This window comes from Lutjanus erythropterus, chromosome 8 (assembly GCF_056507025.1).
Source record: "Lutjanus erythropterus isolate fLutEry1 chromosome 8, fLutEry1.hap2, whole genome shotgun sequence".
Lineage (NCBI taxonomy): Eukaryota > Metazoa > Chordata > Actinopteri > Lutjaniformes > Lutjanidae > Lutjanus > Lutjanus erythropterus.
In genome coordinates, this window is record NC_139324.1 from 16,516,812 (window position 1) to 16,533,090 (window position 16,279).

Here is a 16,279-nt window from a genome sequence, read left to right on the forward strand (position 1 = left end):
CAATCAAATATGATAATATGAAGTATTATGATAGTTGACTTTGTAAGTCATTATAAAATGCTTTATAATATGTTAGAATTATTTTTATACAGCCTTATTAGAGTGTTTATAATGATAACTATATAGTGCTATAAACATGCATTGTAAGTATGTTTATAATTCACTATATTAAAGTCTTACTCAATAACATCTCAGTAATAATTCACCTTTAGGATCAGTTTGAGTCAACACAGACGCCATTCCTGTGAGTTACCAAGGTTTACAAACTGCTCTGAGAATAATAATGGATCTTAATAATAATGACACTGCTGTGGGGTTTGACAGCAGGAGAGAACAGAGGGATTTAAAAAGCTGCTCCTCCTCCTCTGTAACTCGATAGTGTGTGAATCATTCACCTCATTGTTCCAGTCCTGGTTAATAGTCTTCCTACCATCTGCTCCAACTTCAACCGGCTTGACATCATAGTAAGTTTGCTGGCTCAGAGGCTAATGACAGAGTCATGCCAGCCTTATGTAATACCGTCCTCTCTCTCTCTCTCTCTCTCTCTCTCTCTCTCTCTCTCTCTCTCTCTCTCTCTCTCTCTCGCTCTCTCTCTCGCTCTCTCTCTGGATAATATTTTTGTGTGTTTTTCAACAGCCTTGCAAACACAGTCAATGAGTTTCCTATCAACCTGCAAATTTAAACTGCAGCTGCATATGTAACACCAGGAAGGAATATCTGTTATCTCAAATAACTTAAGTGTGATTTCAGCTGCATACTGCAATGTTCTTGAAATAACAGAAGGACTCTGGAGGGAGGTGAAGGTATGTTTACCATAGGTAGAGAGTGTGTAATGTAGCCATGGGTCTGTTAATAGAACTGTTTACTGTGTTGTAGTCAGTCCTGCCACCAATTTATCCTCATGGCCAACCACAATTCAGCAACAACAATAATCTTTTTCACTAAACCCACTATTACAAAACACTCTGTATAACTGTTTATAAATCATCTTGAATGGCACACACAGTCAATGAAACTATTATGTTTAAAATAATGTAACAGTAATAACATTTAACACTCATTTTTGACCTAGAAAACAGCAGCTGGTAAAACAATCTCAAATTTACTCATAATTTCTTTTCATTCTGATTAAGAATACGTTTTCAGTCTCAAGTTTTAAAGTTGACAAGGACAAAAAGTGCTGAAAGTACTGATGAAGATCATGTGCAGTGTTGTGTTACTTTTAAAAAGCAGCCCATTACAGATTACTGAATACAAGCTCTGAAATGCAATCTGTAACATATTCAATTAGATTTCTCAAGTTGAGTAACATATACTAAATACTTTGGATTGCTTTTGTTATTCTTCAGACTCATCTTGTTGAACCTGTTTGTCTGGGACACTCTGAACGTAACACTTGGATTTGGAAACCTTACTGGAGAAATGCCTTTACCCTTCTCACTACATCACATAGAGCGTTAATGTTACTAAATAAAAAGCTGCCATACTGTGGCCCTGAACAGTTTATACACGGCACATACGTCCAACGAATGTAAGGCGAATCAATTGCACCGTATATGTCAGCAGTTTTATTTATAGAGCAAAAGTCACAAATCACAGTTTGCACCAGGGGGATTTACAATCTATAATGTTAGACCCTCATTAGTATGTCAAAAACTTAAAGGTGTAATCTGCAACATTTTCCCAAATAAAACAATATATGGATTCATGTGACATAATCCCTTTTAATCATCACTTAGTGTATGACCCAGTAAAATAAGTGCTGGCTGTATCTGCAGAGACCCTCCCCTCTGCCTGTATTTCTTTTATGATTGTTTTATTGTGCTCACAGTGTTTCACCAACCCAAAACCTTGGTATTTGACATCTTGATGCATTTAGGAACAGCTCAGACAAATCCTACTGACTCTACCTTTAAAGTTACATCAAGGTGTTTCTTCAAATGAGACATGGAGTCTTTTGATGCAGGAGGCAATTTGGTTGGTGGCAAGCAGTGCTTACACTGCACTGTAATGTTGCAGCCTTCTTCACTATGTGTGTAAGTGAAATGTTCTTTATATTTCCATGCCAAAAATACAGTGTCCTGGCTGTGCGTCTTCTCTTGTGTGGTGTGCACAGGTGCACTGTGTGCACAAAATTATTACACTTTTTTTTCAATCAGTTGATGGGAAATGTATGCCTCATAAAAGCAAATAAAACAAAAACACAAAAAGTAATCCCTTCACATTAAAAAAAGAGAATTGCTGGACCACCTTTACAAAATGACTTTAATTGGTAACATACAACAGAATTAAGTTTTTAATGTTGTTAACAAGTTATATTAACACAATTGCTTTGAGATAAACCTAACTGAAGCACATTTACTGAAATAAAATTAGCAGGTTAAAGGTAAGGGATGTCGTTTCAAAAATAGAGAGCCATCACTGAAGCAGAAAGCTCACTGGATTCATTCAAAATGCTGTTACTTCAGTTACTACTTTTTACTACTTTTACAGTGAAAATAACCTATTTTTGAATACTTATTTTATTCAGATTGTCACCAATTTAAACTCTAACAGAAGACTAATATTTTGAATATTGAATATTTTAGATGCATATCACCATTACCTGTACAACGTTACTCCCCAACCCTGATCACGTGATATCACAGAAAGCTCCAAAGCAGCTAGTAATGCATCTTGTGTTGTTGTTTGCCAAACAGAAAATAATTCTTGCAAATATTCATCAGAGCCTAGAAAATCTATTTTTATGTGTGACATCATTGCGGTTTGAAATATGTTTGAGGAGCAGATGGGGCAAAAGCATGGGCCAATCTGAAATAGAAAAGAAGCCTTTTAGGTGTACACACTGGGGAAGAAACTTTTATCAGAATGAATGACCACCATCCTGCGACACGAGGTACGGCTATCATCATGATAGTGGGAAAGAAGTAAACAAAGGTGACTGGGAGCGTTTGAGAGGGTTGTGGGGACTGCTGCTCTTGGATTAGAATGAGACAGCGTGAGGCCTTCAACAATTTCCTGTGATTCCGAGGGAGCTCAGTGGAAACTTCCTCTCCAGGCAGCGGCTGCCAGCAGCATGACATTCCTAGTTTGTAATTGATCTGTGGGATAAACTAACAGCACGGGGGAGATTTATAAACAGAGGAAAAGGAGAACTGCTGCATCTATGTCACAGACAGAGATCCACAGTTGTACGACACATGATTCGCACAGTATGGCTACTTTGCTCCACTAATGTTTAAGTGTGGCTATACAATAAAGTACTGCTGTAATAAAATCTCTCTGTGCATGTGTGTGTAATCACATACAGGATGTTCCTGTTTTGTAGGTACAGCATGTAGCTTTTGTAAAGCCCGGCTGTGCACAAATACCAAGCTGAGAGTGGCTGTTGAACTTTGGAAATGTCAGCCACCGCTCCTATCAGTTCATTCCTGGGTGTCCTCCTGTCCTCCTTCCCTGCATGCCTTAAAACTTTCCTTGTGCTGAGACTGACCTACTGAAATCTTTTGAAGCTGTGTCTGGGTTGTGGGCAGGAGGCGCACAGAGGATGCATGCCCTTAGTTCAAACACAAACACTCTTTCAGAAATAACCTTCCCAGTTTCGCTGTGAAGATGTGTGCCACTGGTCACGGCCGGGGCATCTGAGAAAAAGATTGTCACAAATAAAAACAGAAACCCCTGTGAAATGTACTCCAGTCCACTACAGCGGTCCTGCAAAGGTACATAAGCATTTTGTTTTCAGGCTGTAGTTAAAGGGATAGTTTGGATTATTTGATGTGGGATTGTATGAGCTCTTTATTGATAGTCATCTAAGTGTACTCCATTTTAAGAATATTGCAGGTGTCCTGCTCACTCGTTCTGTAGGTTACTTTATGCAATAACACAAACAAAATAACAGACTCAGGCAGCGACAGACCAGCAACTGCCATAATCTAGAAGGTAGCATTACTGTTTTCTCCTATGAAGTTTGGTTCATTTGGAGAGAACAATATTTGGTTTATGTAACAGTGGTCTCCCATTGAAAAAGGCTGTCAGATGGCAAAGCACTGAAAAATATTATAAATGTAGTGTATACTTAACAAAAAGTCCACCTAAAAAAAATACCAGTTTAAGTGGCTGCCTTTTGCTGCTGACAACATCCACAGCAGTGCATTGCTTAGCTCGTATGCCGCTGCCTCTCTTCTCCTATCTGGGGCTACTAATACTCTGACTATCAGTAAGTACTTTACACAATCCCACATCAAATAATCCAAACTATCCCTTTAGGTAGTATCCTTCCCTTCCATTTGCTGCAGTAGGCTGTGGGAGCTGTCCATGGTGCTGTCACATGCTAAACAGGATTAATGCATACATGCCCCATACCAGTACAGTCTACCTTGCACTCCTGCTCATAAATCCTGCTGTGAAAACCGGGAAAAGCAACTCCTTCGCCCTCGTCCCTTTCGTGCCCTTCTCCCAGTGCTTCCCAAATCACATGCCTCGCAGCCAGACACAGCACTGGCCCTCCCAAGAGGAGTGATCCCTCCACCGTACAGTTTACAGTATGTGCTGCTGCATGATGAGCCAACCCCACCCCCCACTTCATCTATGTGCTGTTTACATGTTGATGTGAGGTTCACAGGGAGGCAGCAGCATGTGATTGCTGTACCCCGGGCCTTTTGAGAATGCCACTTCAGAGGAATGCAAGATAAACATGTGCATAGTATTTGCCAACAGTGCTCTTTCTTTTATGATCAGCAGCCTAATACATGCACAGTTCATGGACACTGAAGGTCTTGTGTGAGTGGTAAAAAGGGGGCCTCTTCATGCCAACTCTAATCAGCTCACACCAATGCTACATGTAACATCAGGTTTACATTTTTCTCTTGTTACCCCAGAGTTCAGAAATGACTTTGAAGAGCCGGTCTTTGCCAAATTGCACAACAATACCACCAGCATTACTGTAATGGATTTAAAGGAGACATCTGTGATATATTTGCTGTAATAAATCATAAAATGACCACGATATGATCATCAGAAATGAAGGAAATATGCCAAGTTGAAACACTCGCTGCTCTGATAACAGCTGCAGCCAGGTGTTCTCCTTTGAAATCTCTATTCCGAGATGGAAGAACTTGTTTTTGTTTGCCCATTTCACATTAATTAGAGTTCAAATTAGTGCCAAATGTTCACAGAATGAGTACGTGTCTGTTTATGAGTCGTAAGAAATCATCAATAATCTTTTAGAAGGAGTGGATGTTTATAACGGTTAAATTGAGCAAGAACAGTGGGCTCTTGTTTTCAGTATAATGGGCTTAGCTTTACATTTTACAGTTATAAACAGCTGATCAACTTACAGTGTAATACTCCTTGTTGCTTGTTATTGTCAAATTATAATTGTCTTATGCTTGTGCAGTGTTTCTGCAGCCTGCCTGAGCTTTGAGTCCGGGGAAAAAGGGAGCAGGAGGAAACAATTCACTTCAACCATAGGCTGCATATAAAATAGGATTTCAACCAATTTAATATAGTGTTTATGGCTCCAACTCACTGTTTGGACTGCAGTACTCATTTTTGGACGTGTGATTGTTACATATTGCTCCTTTAATGGTAAAACTTTTTTTTCAGTTGGTGCGTGAAGTCTAATCTTTTTTCTTCCCTCTGAATACTTGTCCTCTCTGAAAAATAATCCATCAACTCACGGAACAAAGACTCTATTGGCTCCTCAGTGACAATTACTTCTTCCACATCATATCAACTCTCAGCAAACTGCAGTCGTTGACTCCTGACCTTCCGTCATACCCAGCAGCAGCTCTAAATAAACTAATGTTAGTGTCAGCCTCCTCTCTTTCTTGCTTTTGCCTGCTTTTATCTCATGGACACAGTCTCGGGGGGTTTTAGGAAGCTCTTGAGTGCCCTCATGTGTTCATCACTTTACTTTCTGGTCAAATCAGTATACTGTATGTGTGTGTTATTCAACATGAGTAAATCAAAACATTTCTTGGGATCTTCCCTTTGACTCGTTGTTGAAGGAAAGACTGTCTCTTTTGATCACAGATGTACATCCCCTTAAGGTTTGTTGAGAGTCTACCTTACATACAAACACTTTTGACATGACTTTTGAGCAAGAATATGTGTCTCTGTGTGTCTGTGTGTGTGTGTATACATGTATGAGTGTGCACTAGTGTACATGTGTATGCTGCACAAATTACAAAGAACTGTGAATGCACATGTCACCACTAAAACAACACAAGGTGTTTCTGTTGCTGTCACTGACTTTGAAGGTGTAGATGTGATACGGTGTAATATGTTTTTTGGGGCTGTGCACATGAAACGCGTGCCTTTAACAAGCCAGCAGGACAATCAAGCATGACAGCATGTCGTCTCCTGTCTTTGCAGGAAGCGCTTTGAACCTGACTTGCCGGGCGTGTTTTGGCTACAGCGGTGACGTCAGCCCACTCATTTACTGGATGAAAGGAGAGAAGTTCATCGAGGACTTGGACGAAGAGAGAGTCCAGGAGAGCGACATCAAGTAAGAAACACTGCTGGAGTTGAGCTCATTTCACTGGACGTGGCAGTAATGAGGAATTAATAGCATACATAGATAAATTCACTGGAAAATAATAAAGGACGATACCATTGGTTTTGCATGGTTTAGCCCATTAACTCCAAATTGCATACAGTAAAGCAACCATTTATTTGCTGCCTCACAAGCAGCTGTTGTTTTCTATTGTTTGTGCTATGGTATGAACATCACGCAGACTTGAGCCTGTTTTAAATCATTATTCATTCATTTTGTCACTTTTTTTGTTTAAATACATTATGATCCTGTAGATGCGCTAGCAAGCGGGTAGAAAGAAGTTAACTCACTACATGCACAGTAACAATAGAACTGCATACATCACATGCAGAGCAGGATAATCATCTATTATTTATTGCAGGATCTGAGTGAGTGAGGAGGAATGCACAGTTCTGAAATGGGGAAAAAAAACTAACATTATCAACAGAATGTAAAGAAGTCGTGTCTTTATTGTCCCTGGAGTCAGAGTCAGAGCCTGGTTCTACTGCAGTATAAACATAAATACTCCACTGGTGCACTGGGTCCAGCCAGACTTGAGTCAATTAAGGGAGGGCCACTCGCTACAGGGCTAACTGAGCTAACAGCAGCAAACTACAGCCTAGATAATTTCAGTTAAAAGTTTAATAAGCAGCAGCTACTCTAATGATATGCTATGTTTTAATATATAAATGCTGTCCCTTATTTGTCATCTGTTTTCACAGTATATTGGCATGATTTCGTGAGGTCTGACAGCCACAACCTGGCAAACAGCAGAACATATCAGAATTCTCAACACTGTTGCTTCAATATTGTTATATACTGTATACACTATATTGGTGCCACTGTGTTGCTGCCTCATTGCATTCACCAGATATGCTGTTGAAAAAACAAAACAAAAGTCAAGCCAACAAAACAGCAAACCTGCATGAGGAAAGAAAACCAGGGGATTTTGGAGCGTCTTCAAACGGAGGGCTACAAAAAAGGGAGTTTTCAAACCAATCCGTTTGAGTAGCTGTTTTACCACTTCCAACAAACATACAACAATAAATACAGGTGGTAAATTGTGTGTCATGATGCACAATATTTTTTAACTCAAAATAAAAAACATGCAAATTGGTAATTATGAATAATTAAGTGCTGTTAGATTAGCAGTGACTTTATCTGATACTAGAGAATATGACACAATAAGCCTCAATAACACCACAATAAACATTTTATAGCCTTTTAATGTCTCAGCTAAGACATAGTAGCCACGTTTTTCAATGTTTTTCAAAAGGTTCCTTAAGCGTACATTCATGAATGTGCACAAAAATGAAAGGCTGATGGGTCCAGTAGTATGTGAGATCCCCTCCAGGTTTACACTACTAGGCATAGTTTGATGACTTCATGAAATAGTGTGGGATCATGGGAGTTGTTGTCTTCATTACTGAAAAACCACCATTGCTGATGATCTATGTGACATGACTCAGACAGAAATCATGTTCACAGACAAGGTAATATGTTAAAGCTTTATTCATGTCATGTTTAGTCATATTTGAAGTCTTCCTTCCTCACTCTGGCGTATCTAACGTATCTGACATATTTGACATAAGCAACGTATCCTTTGTTTTCTCAGAAGTTATAACAATTAATGGCTTGTAAGAAATACACCGTTACCATGAATAGATTATGATTTATCTGTATTTGACCATTACTGTAAACATCTGAGGTCATGTGAGCCAAATTTATATATAAATATAGTACATAGATTTAGATTTTTAAGACATTAGTACCGCAGTTTTTTTCTCTCTTGAAAGGACAAAGAAGGAAGTTGTAACATGGGAACCAATTTGTTGTTTTTCGTCACTGTTTTTACATATCTGTTAATCAGCTGTAGAGCATGGTGCACATTTGCTGGTTTATCCTTACCAACAACTTGTGAAACTACAGTTTTACAAAAAGGAAGTTTGTGTCCTGCTTTTAAAATAGTATAAAGAGCAAAAAGGTCTGTGTACAAAGGAGGCAGAGTGGTTGGATGGGTCAAACAAACACAGGGCTTTATGCTAGGAGACAGAGGTTCCTTTTCCATGTGAAACCAAACTGTTCTTAAAAGTTTTAAGATACATAACTTCACCTGTGACATAACATAAATCTACATGCATTATGTGACTTTCATCTTGAGACCTGCTTTATTTACATCATGTGACATATGTTCTGTGACATAACATACTGATTTTAAACTAAAACATGAACTTTTCCTGAACCTAACCAAGTAGTTTTAGTGGCTGAACCCAACAAAACTGCATCCATTTCACAACCTTAACAACATGTTAAAAAGGCTTTCTGGCAGTGTCTCATATAAAGACAAAGCAGCTTCCATATTCAGTGAGCTAGGATTAGTGCAGGTCGGTGTTTTCTAACATTCTGCTTATAGCTGAATGTGCTATAAAGCTCTCTCTGTAACTTGTTCTCTCTTTCTGTTTCCTTTCAATGTAACATTGTAAAAAAAAAATCCCAACAAGCCCTTCTTTCAGGACTCTAAGTACATTTAAAACAAGCCCATTTCCATGTCTCTCCTTCCTTGCGGTGTAACACATTTAAACAAGTCCATTCCCTGGTCCATGTGCATGTTTCCCATTAGGGCTGTTTGGAGAGGCTGCAGCTCTAGGGAGACAGCCCTGTCAGATGGTTAACAACCGCCATTTTTCACACCGCCGCCACTGTCGCTATCTCCCTCGCTGCACCCACCTATAGCAGCATGCAGATGGGCCACGGGGAGCTGAGGGGGAGGGGTAGAAGAAGAAGGGAGGGAGAGGTATGGAGCAGACAGGGAAGAAAAAGTGGAAAGAGTAAGAAATATGGTAGAAGTCAGCAAGGAGGAAAGTAAAGACGACACATCTGTGATAGTGAGTTTGCTCGTGTGCTGATACGAACATGCAACAGAAACAAATCTCATTTTATCCACCAACGACACAGCTCTCCTGTCTCCCTCTTCCTCCATCAGTCCCTGACACTAGGATTCCCCCACTTACAGGCTGACGGGTTATCTTTTCAATAATTCATACCGATATTTCATGCAGCGGATCAATAATGTATTTGATCATCCACTCTCTGTTGCTGATGCTGCTGCCATAAGCTTTTTCACATCCAGCCAGTGGCCTGGTTTTACTTCCATAAAGTCAGCCAGACATATGGACCAGGCAAAGATGGGGAGAAATGGAGAGAAAGGACGGGAGAAGGTCCACATGAACAAATCTGTGCTCACCCTGCAGCCACGTCTCCCTTTCAGATGATACAGTAGGCATGTTTCTATGGGTTACCTCTCTTCTTCTTCTTCAGGCTGGCACCCACACACTTTTAGCTTTATTACTAATGCATCCGCAGCCAAACTTGAGCTCAGAGACGAATACTCATACCTTGGGCTCAGTGTTTCTGCAGGCATTTATTTACCCAACTCCGAGCCTATTGATTTGGAGGAGTTCATTTCTATGGTAACATGAGCCCATAAATTCTCATTTGCGCCACTGGGACAGGGCTATTGTTGTTATCATAGCACGGATGACTGGACATTAGCATAGCATGCAGAGATTAATAAATTAGCAAAACAAATCTGGCTCAGCATAATAAAGAAGATGATCAATACATTATTGAGCCAGTTCACTTGGTGTTTTGCAGGTGTACATTGAATTGAATGTATAAAAGGAATGAATACGTTGGAAATTGATCACTAAATGAGCAAACACAGAGCTTTTACTAATGAGGAAGGGAGAGAATATTGCAGCCATAGTTTGAGAATGCCCCTTGCAATTTACTCATTCGGCTAACTCTATATCGATAAACTCAATCACCCAACAGAAAAGTGGAGGAGTGCTTGTATAGAATTCTACACATCTGACAAACACTTATTGCCTGTTTGGACCTGGTGTTAACATGCGTCATGGGTGATCTTATCAGAAGTGGATAGCTCTAAGTATGTGAGTTCACACCAGGCAATACAGTGCACCTCTAGATGCATATCAAGGGGTGGCATGTGATCGGAGCTTACCTCCCTGCTCTACTGGCAAATAAACACTAGGACTATTTTGAACGTTGATTACTATAAGCAGGATGATGCACACTTTGGTGCTCACTTTGACTGTATAGATATCCAATGTTTTCACATTTCAGATGATCAAGAAAGGCATTCATCACGCCACAGAGCATCTCTCCTAACTGCACTTCTTGGCAACACAATGTTTTTCACAAGGAAAGAAACAGCTTAATGTATTGAGGCCGAATTTACAAGAAAGTCCACAAAAATTAAGAATTTGTCAGAGTTTATTAGGTTTCTCTTCACTTAACAATTCTGAACATCAGCTGAGTAGGCAGTCCTTAAATGTAGCCCAAAGCACAGTAATATCGTTTTTACACCAAAATTGGCATGTATATGCAGGTTTTTTCAAATGTAGCTAAACCCATGAAAAATTCCCAATTGACCCATTTCCCATTTCCTGTAGACATGTTTGAGGTTTGAGGTTTTCAAAACTCAGCTCTCAGTGTTTTTGTAGCTTCTAACTGAATCTCTGTGGTTTGAGGTTTCGTTTTTCTCCTGTGCTGCTGTTTTGACTTTCAGGTTTCTACTTAATTTTACTTAATTACTTTACTGTTAAGTTACTGCTACATTTCCTGATTTTGCTGCTTCATAATAAAAGCAGTTAAATAACAAAATAACATAAGACTTTTACTGTGAATTTAAATGTTTATTCATCATTCACCTGCTCAACTTAAAACAAGTACTTGATCACTGAAAACACACTAGACACCTAGACACTTTCAAGCACATGCAAACTCTGCCGTGCTGCGCTGGAGTCAAAATGAGTCAAGCCAAGCAGCACGTGTATTAAAAAGGAACAAAAGAGTCCCAGAATTTTTTTTTTTCACTGCCGATTTGATGACGAAAGTAATTTACAATACTATTGGACGCTTAAAACCTCTTCGTCGTGTCCTGTGGTCATGTCTCACTTGAACTATTGGCTACACTGCTACACTGCCCTGACGACTACTGGTGGTACTGTTCTGTTCAGTCTACATCTGTAAGGTTTCAGAATATGTGCAGAAGTGTGGACAAACTGAACTTAAGAGTACGGACAGAAGGCTCTGTCCATATGCGTATCTAACATAGAGTATAAATGAGTTTTTAGTCCGTTTTTTTTGTTCAAGGTAAAAGGGGCTTTCCAGTACACAAAACTACAATAATGTAGTCACGTGCGTTCCAAACCACCTTTGAATGTGTTCTGAGGGCATTCATACCTTTACTTAGAACTGTCCACTTGTGATCAGATCACAAGTTAAGACCGAGTCTGAACAGGGTCTTAGATTCACCAATGAAGGAGCATCTTGCTGTAGATGCAGCTTTACACAGTCTGGTGTGGTTCACATTCACACTTAAGTCCAAGTCCGTGTGTGTGTGTGTGTTGAGCTGTCATTCAGTTCTCATCTGTATCTCTGCACATCACCTGGACCTTGTTATCCACCTCCTCTGAGTTAAGGTCCTCATCATCTCCATTTGAGGCTCAGGTTGAACACCATTGGTCATTATTCATCAGGTTGTGTGGCAGCGAGCTGTGTTGGCTCCTATAGTGTGATAATGTGAAACTGGAGGCTTCAAAGCACCTACCACTCCCTGGAGAGACATGAATTATTCCCGTGCCTCCTTCTTCCAGCACCCCAGCACCCCCAACCCACTGCACAACAAACTCAGCTGAAACTACAAATATCATCAGCGCTGCCTCAGCCTCTCTACGCAAAGCCCATGATACACTTTCAATTACTGATGCCAAATCTCCCCAACAGGCTGTCCTTATGTGGAGTTTATCGTCTTGAAGGCGAGAGAGAAGAGAGATGCTTTGGAGAGTCATTATCCCCCCCTACACACTCAAAGACACACTCACACACACTCTCCTCTTTCCTCATCCCACTCCTCCTTCTCAACACATTATTAACACATACAGTGGATGATGCACACATGCTCACACACAAACACACACACACACACACACACACACACACACACACACACACACACACACACACACACACACACACACACACACACACACACACACAGGAGATCTGTTTCTCATTTGCACTTTGTTTCCTCCAAAGTATCGTTTGTGCTGAGGGTGCTGTAAAAGTGGGCTAAGTAGTGTGTCTAAGGTATGAGGGAGCATTATCTCCCCATTCTCTCCTCCATCAGACTCAACCAGCCCAGCGGGGGACACTCATTTACTTTATGGAATATTACTTTCTCTTCTTCTCTCCGTTACCATGGCATCCGCTATAAAAAGAATTTCTTCTGATTGCCAGTATTTGATTTCCCAACCCCCCTCTACACACACACACACACACACACACACACACACACACACTCTGAGGAAGAGCCCTTATTGATTTTCATTTCTCATATGTTTTGAGTGCAGAGAAAAGAAATTAACATAACCATGAAGTACTTACAGTAACGCAAAAGGGGCTTCATTGAGGTACAGTTGTATAGAAACACGTTGATCACAGGCATTTTATGGCTTCTTAACACAATACATTCTGTGATTTCTGCACTCTGGATCATGACTCTTGAAGCCCCATCACAGTTTTAAGCAAATTTGATTTTGTTTTATTTTTAGTCATTGTCTTTTGACAATGCCATTTAGTTTTATTCATATTTTAGTCATATGCATGATTTTAATTTTAGTTTCAGTTGAAGAAGTATAAGACTTTAGAAAAATTGAGATTTAGTTCACTGAAATCTAACTTGTTTAGTTAAAAAACACATCCGAAATTCCATACTAAAATGCTATTTACTGAGCTAAAACAGTATAGATTTTTTAGTATGTTGGAATCCTTAGCATGGTGTTAGCTTTATCAGCTAACAGTATCCTGAAAAAAGGCAAGTTTGCTTAACATTACCTTCACATGAATGTTGGGATAACATCAAATGTCACTTCAATTTTTTCAACACAGTTTACAAATGATCTTGTTTTCCTTGACATCAACTGTGAAATTTGCCCGTATGTCTGTTCTTTTCTTTCTCCCAAACACTGGCATCTCTGTACAGTTTATGAAAGTATAGATCAGTATTATGCAATTCTGTGCATCAAACCTCGCCACTGCACAGAGATTAGTTCTTATTTTTCAGTCCATCCCTCCTTAACGTTTTCATCTTGTTCTGAGTCGTTAACAAAAGTGTCATTGGATTTCATAAGTTTTTGTCAGCTTTTATTTAGTTATTGTCTTGTTTTTGTCTGTGAAAAATTGTTGATGAAAACTATGACTAAAATTATTTGTCAACAAAATTAAAACTGCTCCATCACATTGTTGCACTGATTTCATGTTCTTGCAAATTAACATAGATGAGAGGAACGTACCAGGAAAAAAAAAAACAGTATCACTCAGTGTGTTTTTGTTTGCCTTGTAGGGTTGTCAAGGAGCATCTTGGCGAGCAGGAAGTAGCAATTTCTTTGACTATTGACTCCTTGGAGGAGGAAGACCTGGGAAATTATTCCTGTTATGTGGAAAATGGCAACGGCCGCCGCCAAGCTACCATCCAGCTCCTCCGACGCGGTAAGGGCTCCCACTGCAGCCAGTTTTTGCATTCTGTCTCCCCATAACAGGCTTTAAGTTTGGGAAAATCATCTTATTTCTCACTGTCTTACGCTATAATATATATTCTGTATCAGCCTGTTCCAACTCTTCATTAAAGCTATATGATGAATGAAATATTCAAAGCCTGGCCGCACCATTTCATCAAATGGAAATATTCTAGATGTCTTCTTGTGCATCACTTTAGACACATTTCCCCAAACTTCCATCTGACATATTTGGTATCTTTGGGATCTCCACTAGAATTAAAAATGTAGTTCCATGTGCTGTGAAGAAAGTTTGGCAGCAAATCATTTGCTGCTTCATTGAGGTTAAAGGGATAGTTTAGATTATTTGAAGTGGACCTGTATGAGGTATTTATTGACAGTCAGTGTATTACCTGCAGTAGATGGCAGTCAGCATGCCCTCAGTTTGGTGAAGCAGAGGCAAATACCAGCACTGAAGCTAATATATATACTGCTGTGTATTTTAGCCACCATTTTGCCTTGCTGTCAGACAGCCTGTTCTGACGGGATACTGCTGTGCTGTTATGTCGGCATAATGTTGCTCTTTCTCACCCAAACAAACCCCATTGTCACTCTAACTCATTTTACCTCAGAACATGGGAGTCGCTGGTCTTTACGCTGCCTCGATTTATTAGTTTGTTTGTGTTACTGTGAGACGTCATTAAATCCAAAATACCTTTTTAAAACTCTGAAGTCACACAATTACACAAACACACATCTGATCAGCGGGGTAAAATTACTCTTTTTGACAATGGAGTCAGTGGGACTGAGCGATATTTAATTTATATTACAGCAATTTTCCCATAGATCAATTTTGAGTTTTTTAGATGGGCCCCTTTTAAGTGGCTAAAATACATTTTGCTGCTGATCCTGTCCACAGAAGTACATTGCTTAGCGTCTATGCTGGTACACCTCTCTGCTTCTCCAAACTGAAGCCCTGTTGACCACCTTTTACTAAAGGTAATACGCTGATTTAAGTACCTCATACAACCCCACTTAAAAAAAACCAAGCTATCCCTGTAAGGGGTTAAAGTTGCTCTCATCAATATTTTTACACTACTAATGGTTCAACTAACTATGTGCAATGCAAAAGGGGCCACTTGAAGCGACTAATCCATCGAGTATTATCACCCGACTGTGCAGTTTCCCTCAGCTTTACAGAACTGTTTAGGCTCACTTAGCTCATTGTTTTGGTTTGATGGCCCACAATTCATCAGTGTTGTTTCCAGACACAGCCAGCTGGTTTCAGTAGTAAAATCTCTAACAAACCCACTGCCCAGCACCAACCAGCAGACAAACAAATGTAGAGCCGCATATTTCCCTCAAGACTTGGTGACCAAAACAGAGCTGAAAGGAGAGAATGTCTTTGCCTTTCATCATGTGGCATAGACCAGCTTGTTTTTGCTGCTGTTATTGCATGTTTAAAGCTTTCAAGTGTACACAGTATAAATACATCTGTTTCATTAAAATCACTTCAGATACTGAATTATTCTTTTAACAGAATAAAGACTTTGTACACCTCCCTTCATGCTCCCAAAGACCTTACACTGTGTTCTTCCTTTCTAGTCCATTTTTTTTCCATTCACGCTTGTGTTAACAATCTGTGCTTAAGCTCTGTTTGGTTGTGTTGTTTCTTTCTACATGTGCTTGAGCAGCTGTGTAGCTATTTTGGCTCTCTAGCATGACTTGTCTGAAGCTCTTTTCATGCACTGGTTGTCACCCTGCAAAGAGAGGTAATTTGATGGCTGTTTAAACAGCAAATTGGTCCTCAGCTTTTCCCAACAGGCCAATAAGTTCAGCATACAATTACATTTTAAGTCTTTATCTGTCTGTCTCCCCGCTTTAATCTCAGTCTCAGTGACCGTCTTTTGTAGATGGCCCAATTCCACTTGAGTGGTCTTTGTAGACTCAAGATGGCTTCATTTAACTCTCCCTGTCAAAGCAGCATTTCCAAGGAGAGGGGTGCTAAGAGAGGCTTCCAGTCGGGCTCTGTCTCTCTCTGTCTCCCATATTATTCTGATGTTTATTTCATGTTTCATCACTCATAAGCCCTGCAGCAGGTCTATGAATGTCTCTGCAGGCTGCTTTTCCGTCCACCTCAAAAGAATGAGAAAAATGGAAAAAG

The 16,279-nt window shown here is 39.8% G+C and overlaps 1 protein-coding gene across 4 annotated transcripts in view; it reads left to right on the plus strand.

Annotated features, from left to right (window-relative positions):
- The window catches only part of il1rapl1a (interleukin 1 receptor accessory protein-like 1a), a 238,661-nt gene that overhangs the window by 210,920 nt on the left and 11,462 nt on the right, over positions 1-16,279 (plus strand). For all 4 annotated transcript variants that reach the window (XM_084724694.1, XM_084724693.1, XM_084724696.1 and 1 more), the window contains exons 7-8: positions 6,376-6,508; positions 13,965-14,110. In XM_084724694.1, the coding sequence (XP_084580820.1) occupies positions 6,376-6,508; positions 13,965-14,110 (279 nt within the window). The remainder of the gene's footprint in view (positions 1-6,375; positions 6,509-13,964; positions 14,111-16,279) is intronic.